The 13,493-nt window shown below is 40.5% G+C and overlaps 1 protein-coding gene across 17 annotated transcripts in view; it reads left to right on the top strand.

The window, feature by feature from the left end:
* The window catches only part of mycbp2 (MYC binding protein 2), a 203,001-nt gene that overhangs the window by 146,913 nt on the left and 42,595 nt on the right, over positions 1–13,493 (top strand). For 10 of the 17 annotated variants that reach the window (XM_057853344.1, XM_057853354.1, XM_057853351.1 and 7 more), the window contains 4 exons: positions 698–901; positions 4,450–4,554; positions 8,259–9,866; positions 9,940–10,109. In XM_057853344.1, coding sequence (XP_057709327.1) covers positions 698–901; positions 4,450–4,554; positions 8,259–9,866; positions 9,940–10,109 — 2,087 coding nt within the window. The remainder of the gene's footprint in view (positions 1–697; positions 902–4,449; positions 4,555–8,258; positions 9,867–9,939; positions 10,110–13,493) is intronic. The other 7 variants (XM_057853359.1, XM_057853360.1, XM_057853358.1 and 4 more) reach the window with 3 other exon arrangements.

Genomic DNA, 13,493 nt, shown 5'->3' with positions numbered 1-13,493 from the left:
ATTTTGTAGCATTTAAGCTAGAGGACTTTTGCTATGCAAGTTCGCCAATTGCAACAACTCTGACATGGAATTATTTATTTATTTGTTTTTACTCAAACATATTCGCCGTCTGACTGTGTGTACCTAACTGTGATGCCCGTACCGTGACCGAACGGGATGAATACAAATACTGTTACATTCTTATTAGATATGTATTCATTCATTTGTTTATGAATAGCTTGGCCTACCCCAAACGTCACATTTTTTTCTACATGTGTGTTCAGTCAGCTTGCTTTATTTTTGCTGGGTTGTCCCCCTCCATACATTCAATATGTCGCACTTGAAATTAAGATGCCGTCAAACTTAATTGTGGTGCCCCTCCCTGCCTAGTCCTCCCCTATAGCAGGGGTGTCCAAACTACGGCCCACAGACCAGTTTTTATCAGTCCTCAGCAAATTATAAAAATATCATTGAATAGGCCACTCACAAGAAGCTTATATTCAGCATACATTGTTGCACTTTTCAGCTTCAACACTAGATGGACCTTGTCACTTAAACAGTGTCAATCCAATGAGCTCATACTTAAAAATAAATCCAAACAATTTAATAACCCAATCCTCTGAAAATGACACGATCTTGCCTGAAATAAAACTTTGGACACCCCTGCCTCATAGATCGATTTGTAGTTTCTCCACCTCCTCTGTCTCCATGTTTGCAGGTGACCGGCTGAGCGCCATACTGAATTCCATTCAGTCTGGGCCCTTCGTCCCAGCAGCTCCCTCCTCAGTGTTTGAGCAAGCCACACAACCTCCCTCATCTTCCTCCTCTTCCTCCTCTTCCTCCACTTCCTCCCTTGTCCACAGTCCATTTGTGTTCGGACAGTCCCCCTCCCAAGTGTCTCAGCCGCAACCACAGCTTCTGAGTAAGTGTGTCCAGTGATTGGTCCGTCCCCGATCATTTTATTTTAATTCATTTCTTGTAAGGCATCACATGTATGGAGGACCAAATATTCCCAAACTAAAAATACATGAATAAAAGTGAAAAATAAAAACGACCATAAATACAAGGATAAGGAATAAGGTCAAAATACAAATACAAACATAATATATGAATGGGATTGAATATCAATTAATAAATAAAATTGCTTTGCTCGTGTATTTTTTTTCTCATTGTCGGTGACAATGTCGGTATGACAAAACTAATTCTGGAGAAACTGCGGGATAGTTGGACTATCGGGTCACTACAGTGCTGGCAAAAAGTAATGACACCCCTGCAATTCTGTCAGATAATGCTCAATTTCTCCCAGAACATGATTGCAATTACAAATGCTTTGGTAGTGTTATCTTCAATAATTTTGCTTGCAATGAAAAAATACAAAAGAGAATGAGAAAAAATTCAACCATTATCATTTTACACAAAACTCCAAAAATGGGCCATACAAAAGTATTATCACCCTCAGCCTAATACTTGGTAGCACAACCTTTAGACAAAAACCACCATGAAGCTTTGAACCAATTGGCTGCAAAGCTTCAATGCTTTAAGAAGCTTCATTTGGCCATCACCGCTCCCTTGGGGTAGACAGTCAACCTCTGCTGCCACCTGCTGTCAACATCATGCCTCTTAGCATGCATTGCAGCACTACAGCATAGACTTCATAATGATATAGACGGGACACGGGGCGCGGGGCCGATTAATAGGGGGCCCATCTCCGTCAAAGCTGACAGAGCGGAAACACAGACAAAGAGCTTTTTACGTTGAAAATTTTCTGAATAAATGCTTAAATCCCTGAATTCTTTATAGATATGGACGTAAAACAATCTCAATTCTTTGTTAAAATAGCAAAGAACAGTGCAGTTTGCGTTTATTTTACGTAAATATGTCGAATGTGATGCTAGTCTTTTAGCCAAAGTGGCGCCGCCTTAGCATCCCAAAGGGCTTTTTACGATGAAAATTCTTGTGAATAAATGCTTAAATCCCTGAATTCTTTATCGATATGGACGTAAAACAATCTCAAATCTTTGTTAAAATAGCAAGGAACCGTGCAGTTAGCATTTATTTTTACGTTAATATTGCGAACCATTACGCCAATGCCGTAGCGTCTAATTTCTCCCATTGATTTTTTTCACGTTTCAAAATGCATGCATGGTACGAAAAACATAATAATTACTAGGGATGTTCCGATCATGTTTTTTTGCTACCGATTTGATCCCGATCGTTTTAGATGAGTATCTGCCGATCCCGATATTTCCCGATCCGATTGCTTTTTTTTTTTGCTCCTGATAATTTTTCCCGATCATATACATTTTGGCAATGAATTAGGAAAAAAATGAATAAAACTTGGACGAATATACACATTCAACATACAGTACATAAGTGCTGTATTTGTTTATTATGACAATAAATCCTCAAGATGGCATTTACGTTATTAACATTCTTTCTGTGAGAGGGATCCACGGATAGAAAGACTTGTAATTCTTAAAGGATAAATGTGACTTTTTATATTGTGACTAAATATTGCCATCTAGTGTATTTGTTGAGTTTTCAGTAAATGATACTGTAGCCATTTAACTGTTCTGGCCAAATGCATGATGAGAAGGGCAACCATGACTGCGTAGTGGCACCAATTGATATATCTTCTCTGCGTTGGGAAATAACATAGGGTGTTAAGAAAAAGATCAACTACTACCTTGCTTCCCCACATTGCTTCCCACATTATTTCTAATTGTTGAGAGAGGGATTGTAAAGCTTTAGCCAATTGAAAAAAGGCGTCAAAGACTGCCAAAATTCACTCTACTCATTTTACGTTGCCTTTTAGCTCTATATATAGGTAAAACGGTGCCATTATAGATTGAACGCGACAATGCGTGAGTAGGTCGTGCAGCGCATGCGTTAATTGCGTTAAATATTGTAACGTGATTAGTTTAAAACAAATTAATTACCGCCGTTAACGCGATAAATTTGATAGCCCTACTTTAAGCCAAAACTAAAGACTCTGGATGAGTGTAAGACATTTTGTCTGTAACGTTAAATACAATTAGAAAACGATGTAATTAAAAAAAATATATATATTTTAAAAAGGCATGTCTGATATTTTTTTGCCGATTCCGATACTTTGAAAATGAGGTGATCGGACCCGATCGATCAGGACATCTTTAATAATTACCTTGACTCCTCGAACAAATCACTCCTGAGACAATCCTTCCTTTTTTGTATGCAGTAAAGCCTTCGTACTTTTTCTATCTAAATCCGGCGTTAGATTGCTGCCTGTATGTGTTGGAGAATAACTCCTCTTGTGTTGGCAGGCCCCCTACTTGAAGGCGTGTCGCAGTGTCTACAGGATGTGTCCCGTCAATATCATTATGAATTCTATGGCTACAGATGTAAATGACAATCAAAATTCATGCTCTGTGCTATTTCTTCAGTTACTGTTCTAGTTGTTTCATTCATTGCTAGATATGGTATTTGGTAACACTTTATTGGACAGCTGCTCATAAGACTGCCATAAGACCGTCATAACTATGACTAGACACTAGGGCATCAATGAATGCTTATGACAGATGTCATTAAGTGTCATCCGAGAAATTATCTCACTTTTGAACAGACGTAAAAGATCCAAGCTGGACATAAATAGAGTTAGTGATAATTTACCGGATGACACTTAATGACATCTATCTTAAGCATTCATTGATGCCCATGATAGTGTCATGTCATAATTATGATGGTCTTATGGCAGTCTTATGGGCAGCTGTCAAATAAAGTGTTAGCAAGTAACCCAAATAAATCAACAAATAAGCTGGACTGAACTATAAGCCGCAGGATTCAAAATGAGGGAAAAAAGTAGCAGCTTATAGTCGGAAGATTACGGTACATGGTCCATGCAGCGTTTTAATGTTTTTTATGAGTTTTTTTTTTTTTTATGAACTCATGACATTATCTCCCATTTTACTTGGTCGATTGACTTCAAGTAAAAACGGGCGACATCAACTTCCGCACTTTCAAATGAGTTCAACCAGTGGCACGTGGGTGACGTATGTGTAGCGTGACGAGGCTTCAAAGATGCGTAAATGTGTCACCGCCGACACTTCTGGTGTAAAAAGGAAAGTTTTTGGTCCATATGTACATGAAGCATTTTCATTCCGATTAGTCTTTTAATCCGAATAAATGCATCCATGCAAACGTGGCGAGTTTGAGGCTGCTTTTCATAACCCACATTAGCAACTGTTGAATTTTTTTGTGTGTCATGCTACTTATTTCCTGCTCGAAAAGCAAATTTCTCTATCAGTTTCTGCTCAGAACACTTGAATGCCTTGCGAATGAATGTCTTCATCTTGATTGAGCTCATTGCCTGTATTGTGCTTTCTCTCTATCTTTATCTTTCCATTACTCTGTCCCTTCCTTTTCTGGCTCTGGGTGGCCTGTTTTGCATTCCATGCCTTGTTTGTTTACCTTGCCACTTGTTTTCCGCTGTAGATGATTCACCACGCAACCTTGCTTCTCGCGAACGTGTGCGCAAAAGCGGCGTGGCCGCAGCCGGGCATGCCACTGCTCTTTCATCTCTCGCTCTGAGGCAAAAGGGTGGGTAGTCAAATCACGCACGCCCTCCCTCAGACCGAACTGTGGTTGGGTTAAAAAAAAAAAAAAGTGGGTTTTCTGTGCTATGGTTGTTATACATTTTCTAATAACCTTTTGCCCCTTCCCGGTGCAAACAAGGAGGTCTTCGACTAAATGATAAAGCACTCAGTACATACTCATTCACTCATTCATATCTTTCCTATCGGTTTAAGTCATCTTTTCTGTCAAGAGTGTTATGTTGTAGCTAACTTCATTGAAGGGGACGTATCATGCTTGCCTATGTTTCTTAGTGTTACACAAAATTTTGCTCGATTATATGGCGTTTTTTTTTTTTTTTCCCCACCTGTGAGTGTACAACTGTACAGACACAAAACATTAATTAAATCTGCCTATCATATTTTTTAGGGCATAACAGCACTTCAACTAAGGTGGGAAAGTTAGGAAGTCACTAGCTACTTATCTGAAGTCACCAGTTACTTATCCTTCATGTTGAAAGGATGTTTTGGGATTAGGTCGGCAGCTACCGATTATTTTGATAATTGAATAACCGGATTACAAATAAATAAATTTCGGGAGATGTAAAACAAGGAAACAAGTGTTTATGCGTGCAATAACATTTATTTTGGGCTTTCTAAGATTACACTTTTAAAAGAGCATGAACTGAATTGCACTTTAATTTCACAATAGCAATAAATAAGTTTAAAAATAAATTAAAGTGCCGCATTTTCCGCACTATAATGCGCATCGGAGTATGACAGCGACTGTAACTGTTTTCATGTATAGGGTGCACTGCATTATGAGGCGCAGTACTAGTATCAGTAGTTGTAGTAGTAGTCGTGGTAGTTGGGATTGTGTATGCTTTCACTAGATGGAGCTGCGCTAAAGGCAATGTCATGCTATGAGTAACAAATATTGATCTTTACATAAGGCGCACTGTTGACTTTTGAGAAAATTGAAAGCTTTTAGGTCTACCTTATAGTGTGGAAAATACAGTATAAAAAATAAATAAATGAGGATCTTGTATACTATATAACAGCTAGCTTAAATGTTATAAAAAGCTAACTTTTTTTTCTACAATGAACTTAACAAATTGTTCAAACACATATTCCTACAAAAAGCTGCTAACTAAACTAAATTACAGTTGCGTAAACAAACATTTTAGCTCAGACAAAAACTTACAATCTTATGTTGGTCTTAACTGGCAGGTGGATCCAGCCATGTTGGATGAGTTATGTCATATTAACTGTTGCCACTAGAGGGCAATATACCCACCCAAATCAATCTAATTAACTGGAACACTTTAAAAACAAACCATTACAACGCCACTCTAATTAAACAAATCCTTGAAGTGGCAACATTTGATTTGAAGCTTTTCTCTAATCGATTTATCATTGCAGCACTATGTAGGGCTGCAGCTATCGATTATTTATGTATTCGATAAATGTATCAATTAGTTCGAATAATCTTGTAATCAGATTACGAACATTTAAAGCGTTGCAGAATAAATTTTAGGATGTAAAAAAACAAATTAACAAGCGCATTATTAGCGAATACAAAATAAAATTCCTAGTGTTTCTTCAAACTATGCAGAATTTCATTTCACTTTCATTTCACAAGAACAATAAATGCATTCAACAATAAATTAAAATACCTGAGCTTAGCCTCAAACAATATAAAAAAATTAGGGCTGTCAAACGATTAAAATTTTTAATCGAGCTAATCACAGCTTAAAAATTAATTAATCGTAATTAATCGCAATTCAAACCATCTCTAAAATATGCCATATTTTTCTGTAAATTATTGTTGGAATGGAAAGATGACACAAGACGGATATATGACATTCAACATACTGTACATAAGTTCTGTATTTGTTTATTATAACAATAAATCAACAAGATGGCATTAACATTATTAACATTCTGTTAAAGCGATCCATGGATAGAAAGACTTGTAGTTATTAAAAGATAGATGTTAGTGCAAGTTATAGAAATTTTATATTAAAATACCTCTTAATGTTTTCGTTTTAAGAAAATTTATAAAAATTTCAAACAAAAAATAAACTATTAGCTCGCCATTGTTGATGTCAATAATTACCCAATGCTCATGGTGCTGAAAAACTCATAAAATCAGTCGCACCCAAGCACCAGCAGAGGGTGACAAAACGCCAAAAAACACAACTAACAAATGGGCATGACACTGCTGTCATTTTAATCTGTATGAGCGGGGCATGTGCGTTAAATGCGTCAAATATTTTAACGGGATTAATTTTAAAAATTAAATAACGCCAGTTGACGCGATAATTTTGACAGCCCTAAAAAATTTAGATAAATGAGGATCAAAGTCCAACAAAACAATAGCTAACTTGCGTAGCAAAAGTCAGCTAGCTTAAATGCTATAAAATACAAAAAACAAAACAAAAATTCAAATGCTCTTAACAAATCGTTCAAACACATATTCCCACAAAAAAACCTGTTAGATATACATCTAAACTAAATTATGAATGCATAAACAAACATATTAGCTCAAACAAAACATACCTCATGTTGGTCTTAACAGGGAGCAGCTGGATTCAGCCATGTTAGACGAGTTATGGCATATTCCAGGGGTGCATATAATTTTTTGCTCAAAGATCTGTTTTTCAAAGAGACAACCTCCCGTGATCTACCTTTTTTTGCTGGTTGCTGCATACCCACATATGTTGCTCACTGAAAAATAATCAACTATGTACATTTAAAAAAAAAAGATTTTTTTTTTTTTTTTGATGCCGCAATCTACCCACACTAACGTTGTGATCGTGATCGATGTAAGGAGCACCCCTCACCATATTCACTGTTGCCACTAGAGGGCAGTGTATTGGCCCAAATCAATAAAACTAAATGCAAGTATACAAATGCAACACTTTCAAAACAAACCGTTACAAAACCACTCTAATTAAACAAATACTCGAAGCAGCGCAATTTTATCCGTAGCTTTTTTCTAATCGATTTACTCGAGTTAATTAATCGTTGCAGCACTAACTGACATGTTACGAAATTGCACGGAGTAAAGTCACCTGCATGCGCAGATGTAGAAAAATACGTCACAGAAAAGAAGGGCCAACATATGCTAGCATAATTCACATGGAGGTCTGTGACATCGCTGTCCATGGATTTATATTGAAACTCATGAGCTATGGAAGTAGCCGAATACTTGCACAGACGTCTGAGAGTAAGATAAGGAGAAAAAGAGTTAAACTTTTTTTCATGTCATTTTGCGGATCATTGGCAGCACTGTTTCATTGCGCGAATTCAACAGCTGCTAAGCAATGCAAACAAACATCATCAGCGGTCGACTGAATTCAGACTTGGGAGACTTGAACGTTCAGACCGCAGCCACATTCTGGAAAACTGTGGCCCAGATCAGATTTAAAACCACATATGAAAGTAGATTGGATTTGAAATGGTCTACTTCTATGCGACTTGTCCTGTACATACCATCAAGTTGTTGCCTCACTCGAGTTGGAAAAACATGAAAAAAAATCGGATTTGTGCATTAAGGCCTGTGGTATGAACCTAGCCTTCATTATGCCAGGACCAGTTTACACATTAAAATGCTTATCCTAGCCAAACCCAATATGAGAATAAGCATGATAAGTCCCCTTTAAATGTGTTTTACGGTTTCTCTGGAGTTTTCAGTTTCGCTGAATTAACTGAATTATCGACATTTAGGTGAACGAGGAAACCTGATGACCGGCGCACGATCCATGTCCCCGGCCTCCAAACACCATCAAGAGAATCGTTCACCCAAACAAGAGAGTCGAGGGAGAGTCAAAACGGGTCAAGATGGATCGCTCTCTGCCAGCGAAGCCCTCATTCTGCGCTCCGACACGGCCAAACTGCGCTCCGATTCTCACGGCCGTTCTCACTCACCGAATCACAACACTCTGCAAGCGCTCAAATCTGAAGTCAGAACATCAGGACACCGGTCCGACTCGCCCAACGTCAGCTCTCGCTCCTCCTCGCCTAAACAAAAAGGAACGTCCTCTTCCGGCAGATCCAGTCCTTCCAGCACCTCCTCTTCAACACATCATGACAAGAACATCCAGCCGAAAGTTAGCCCGTCATCCAAAGCCCGTCTAGAACCTCCTAGAGAGAGATCCAAGTCTGATTCCTACACTCTGGACCCGGACACTCTCAGGAAGAAGAAGATTCCTCTTACGGAACCTATACGAGGCAGATCCACCTCCCCGAAACCAAAACTGTCTCCCAAAGATCCAAACCAAGAAGTTATCTGTAACACGGAGAACCGCGTTCCTTCCCCCCACGTGACCCAAGAGAACCTGCACAGCGAAGTGGTGGAGGTGTGTTCCTCAAGTACTCTTCTCTCAAACGAGGACACGAACGATGAAAACGTAGAGGTGCAGGACTCCGAGGAGTCCTTGTGCAAGGTGCACTTTAGCATCGGAAAGGCCCCGGTTAAGGAGGAGCTGGAGAGTCGTTCTTCGCCCAAAGTCAGCCGCAAAACCTCTAGTCGACACTCCCGGCCAAAGAAGGACAAATCCGGACCCCTATTCAAAGCGGAGAGCGCGCAACGGATATGCGAGCCCGCCAAACAGGCCATGTCCCCATCGGTTGCAGAATGCTCCCGTGCGGTCTTCGCGGCGTTCCTCTGGCATGAAGGTATCGTCCACGACGCCATGGCCTGTTCGTCCTTCCTCAAGTTCAACCCGGATTTAACCAAAGAGCACGCTCCCATACGCAGCTCTCTCGGAGGGCAGTGCGCCGAAGACAAGGAAAGCAAGCTGAAAAACCGCCACTCCTTGGAAATTTCCTCCGCGCTTAACATGTTTAACATCGCTCCGCACGGACCGGACATCTCCAAAATGGGCAGCATCAACAAAAACAAGGTTCTGTCCATGTTAAAAGAACCGCCATTGCCAGAAAAGTGCGAGGACGGAAAATCGGACTCAGTTTCCTACGAGATGACGGCCCATCCCTCCATGAGAGTGAAATCTATACTACCTCTTACGCTGCAGCACTTGGTTGCATTCTGGGAGGATATCTCCTTGGCGACTATTAAAGCCGCGACGCAAAACATGATCTTCCCCAGTCCGGGGTCAAGCGCCATCTTAAAGAAGAAGGAGAATGAAAAAGACAGCAAAAAGGCCAAGAAGGACAAGAAGAAGCGGGAAAAGGCGGAGGTTCGGCCACGGGGAAATCTGTTTGGAGAGATGGCGCAGCTCGCCATGGGCGGACCGGAGAAGGACACAATTTGTGAGCTGTGTGGAGAATCTCATCCTTACCCTGTCACTTACCATATGAGACAGGCTCACCCTGGTGAGGTGTTTGAAGAGTTGTCCGTTAAAGTGACTCATTCCCAAATGGAATAACCGTGTCCTTGGTTCCTCAGGCTGCGGTCGCTACGCTGGAGGCCAAGGTTACAACAGCATCGGTCACTTCTGCGGTGGCTGGGCTGGCAACTGCGGGGACGGAGGCATTGGAGGCAGCACCTGGTATCTAGTGTGTGATCGCTGCCGGGAGAAATACCTGAGAGAGAAGCAGACTGCGGCCAGGGAGAAGGTATCCAGTACTGCTTTGTTTTCTCTTCTATCTTCAGGCTACCTCCTCTGGTGTAATTCGTAAACTCATGAATGTGACCAACTTCTAGTAATGTTCAGACTTTAAGAACATACATTATAAAGTGATCCCTCGTTTTTCGCTGTTAGTGGGAATCAGAACCCGCAACGATAAGTGAAAAACCGCAAAATAGTGCCCCAACCCCCCAAAAATACAATTTATGTGTTCAATGTATTAATTCAGATTTAGCATTAGCATTTTTTTATTTACCAAAGTATGATTTAAAAAAAAAAAAAAAAAAAAAAAGCTTTTATGTATTAATAAATTTTAACAAGGGGTTTTAAGCACTTCAAATGTAATAATAAGTTTTAAACATGTTACTTTTCCACCGAATTATTATTAAGCAAGAATAACGTAGAAAAATGTCTGTCTTTATTAAATGCTTCATTGAGTGAGTCAACTCAAATCCACTCAAGCTGCTCACTTACACACAATGAGTTGCCACAGCAACTGTTTAACAAGCTAAACGATGATTGTCGCATGCGGCGCTTTGAAGTTTTGGCTTCCAAACGTCTCTGACAAGATCAACAAACTTGCATTTATGCATTTAGGGTAAGAATCTCATGTTTGACTTGCAGTAGTTGAGTGCTTGTTTTCCATTTCTTTATCGTTGTATAACTAGATTTACCAAAGCTAATGATGTCTCAGCTGTAACGCAAAACACACAATTGTAGTCAAATTGAACATAATTGTGCCATCCTAAACGTACTGATTAGCAACAGGCTAGCAGCAGATAGCATGTGTTGCAGCCACAGCAGTACAGTAGTTGTCGGAAATAATATTAAACATAATCATAATTACAATCATCTTCGTAATAACAATATCAAAGAGATCAAGTCGTTTAATGAGCAAGATTTTAGCTCTATTTTTGGAGCACTGGTCACATTAAAATGTAGGGATAGGAAGAACATACATCCCAAAATACAGCGGCAACATGGCTACGCAAACATCCGGTCTTTGTGGTGGCTCAGGCTTGGTTTCACATTTGCCTTCATGAACATGTTGTCCTCCCATGTTGTGATGATAGCAAATGGATGCAGTATTTCCAAACTGTCTCTTTGGGGGGATTTTGATGAGTGATGCCACTATGGCTAAAAGTCGCTAGCAGAAATGTAGAAGTACCTCAGAAACTTGTCTCTACGACATGTTTTTTCACTTTTTTCCCCCCAAAGTATATATTAAAAAACACCTTTATGCATATATATAATATATATAGATATATAAAAAAATATATATACAGCTAAAGGCCAAGTTATACTTCCGCGTCAGACCTGCGCCATCAAGGAAGACCTGAGTTGCGACCCTGCGCCGTAGCCTGACGCGCTCCTCTCGAATTTTCTAACCTTCGCGTCACGTAGACGCGTATGACGTGGCAGAAACGGACTGTGATTGGTCCGCTCAGACTGTTGTTTCCGGTTCAGCGCGAGATCACAGCCATTGTCAAAAATCAAACATTATTTTCGACACGCAAAAATGGACCAAGCCGACGCGAGTATCATCGAAGAGCAAGTCTCATCAAGACATTATTGTGATTGCCAAATGGCAAGGTCGGCGATTGGGGGAAAAAAAAAAAGTGGAAGAACCACCGAGACGTGTGTGTTCGGAATAGAGTGGCCACACGAAGCGGTGACCCAGTCGGCCAAAAACTGCCAACTTTTTATCACTTTATGTCGTATTTTTGGTTGGTGCACTTCATCATTTATTGTGTACATATGTTTGCTGTGAGTCTGTGACTTATTTACGTGTCACACTTCAAGTATATGAAGAATAAAGGACAGATTTGTTGTCAAAAGAATTGTTTTTATCTTTAATTTTCAATAACAGACAGTTCACACACGATACATCATCACTGATTGAGAGTGCCTCGGTGATTCTTATGATAACGTTAAAATCAAGGCTCCCAACGCAGTTTGGGAAGTTTCATAGACACCAGAAATCTGCTATGGCTTCCCACTGGCTGGTTGTAGGACACGGCAAACAAATCGGGCTGGAGGGCTTTGCAGACCTTGAACGCAGTGCGCGATGCCAGTTTGAAGCTAGCCGCCACAGCTAGCTCTCTCCACCTGAGTCTAAAACTCTTTGTGCGGCATCAAAAGTCGGCCAGACCGCCTCGAAACAGTCTTCTGCTTCGCCTACCCCTCAACGTTTGTATGTTCAATATTTATTCAATGTTGATGAGCAGAATATGTACTTTCAAGAGTTCCATCTTGCATTGTTTATTTTTCTCCCTTAAACTAGACTAGCGGAAGTCAACAAGAATGGCCCAAAACCGTACAAACATAACGCCACACCCCTCTAGTGGCTTGGTGGTGAATTACAGAGCAACGCGTTCCCTCACCGCAGAACTATCGAATGTCGAATGACGCCGTAGTCGCTGCGCCGTCACCACAACGCGGGAGTATAACTCAGGCTTAAGTCGCTACAGAAAAGAAGTATGAATTAATTTATAACTCACAAGGGTAAAGATAGTTTTCAGTCTTTGGGAGCTTGTTTTGAGGCAGGACCTCTTAGGTCCCTAAGGCTACGTTCATACTACAGGTCTTAATGCACGAATCCGATTTTTTGTCATATCCGTTTTTTTGGCGTGCCCGTTCAGACTGCCTTTATCCATTGAGACCGTTCAAGTATTACGCATGCGCACTAATTCGCAGTCCGACACCCGCTAAGCAAGAAGACCCGCATGCGCAGAACCATCAAAACAAATGACAGACGTCATCCGTCATTCCAGGGATATCATATTTTGCTTTTCAAAAGGTGGACACAAATAACAGACATAAATAATCCCCGTTTAGGCAAATATTCAAAGTTTATATGGATCGATAGCATGCACGCACTGTCCGTGCACGTCACACACACATACGGGCAGTTTGTCCCAACTCTCGGCCGTGGAGGCAATGTTGAAATATTGCTCACTTGGAACAGAGAGAAAACTGAGCATTCTCAGGCTTATCCTCAACCCATTTTTTATTTTTTATGACTGTTGTCAAGCTCAGCTCTTCCTCAAAAGCCGTGTTCACTGCAAGCTAGGCGCTAATAACGCACAGGTGCATCGCTACGGTAACGACTCTCTCGCTATTTGATTACGTAATTGCTGCATTAAATCCGATTTGCGGGACTGGACAGTACAGACCGCCGCGACAGTCTGGAAAAATGTGGCCCAGATCGGATTTAGACCACATACGAAAGTGACCCAGATCGGATTTGAAATGGTCCCGTTCTATGCGACTTGTCACGTTCAGACCGTCAAGTTAATGCCTCACTCGAGTCGGAAAAACACGAAAAAATGCATGCATTAAGACCTGGAGTATGAACGTAGCCTAAGTCAAT

The sequence above is a fragment of the Corythoichthys intestinalis genome, chromosome 12 (assembly GCF_030265065.1).
Source record: "Corythoichthys intestinalis isolate RoL2023-P3 chromosome 12, ASM3026506v1, whole genome shotgun sequence".
Taxonomy (NCBI): Eukaryota; Metazoa; Chordata; class Actinopteri; order Syngnathiformes; family Syngnathidae; genus Corythoichthys; species Corythoichthys intestinalis.
The sequence above is the reverse complement of the archived record's forward strand: the minus strand, read 5'-3'. Positions and strand labels throughout refer to the sequence as shown.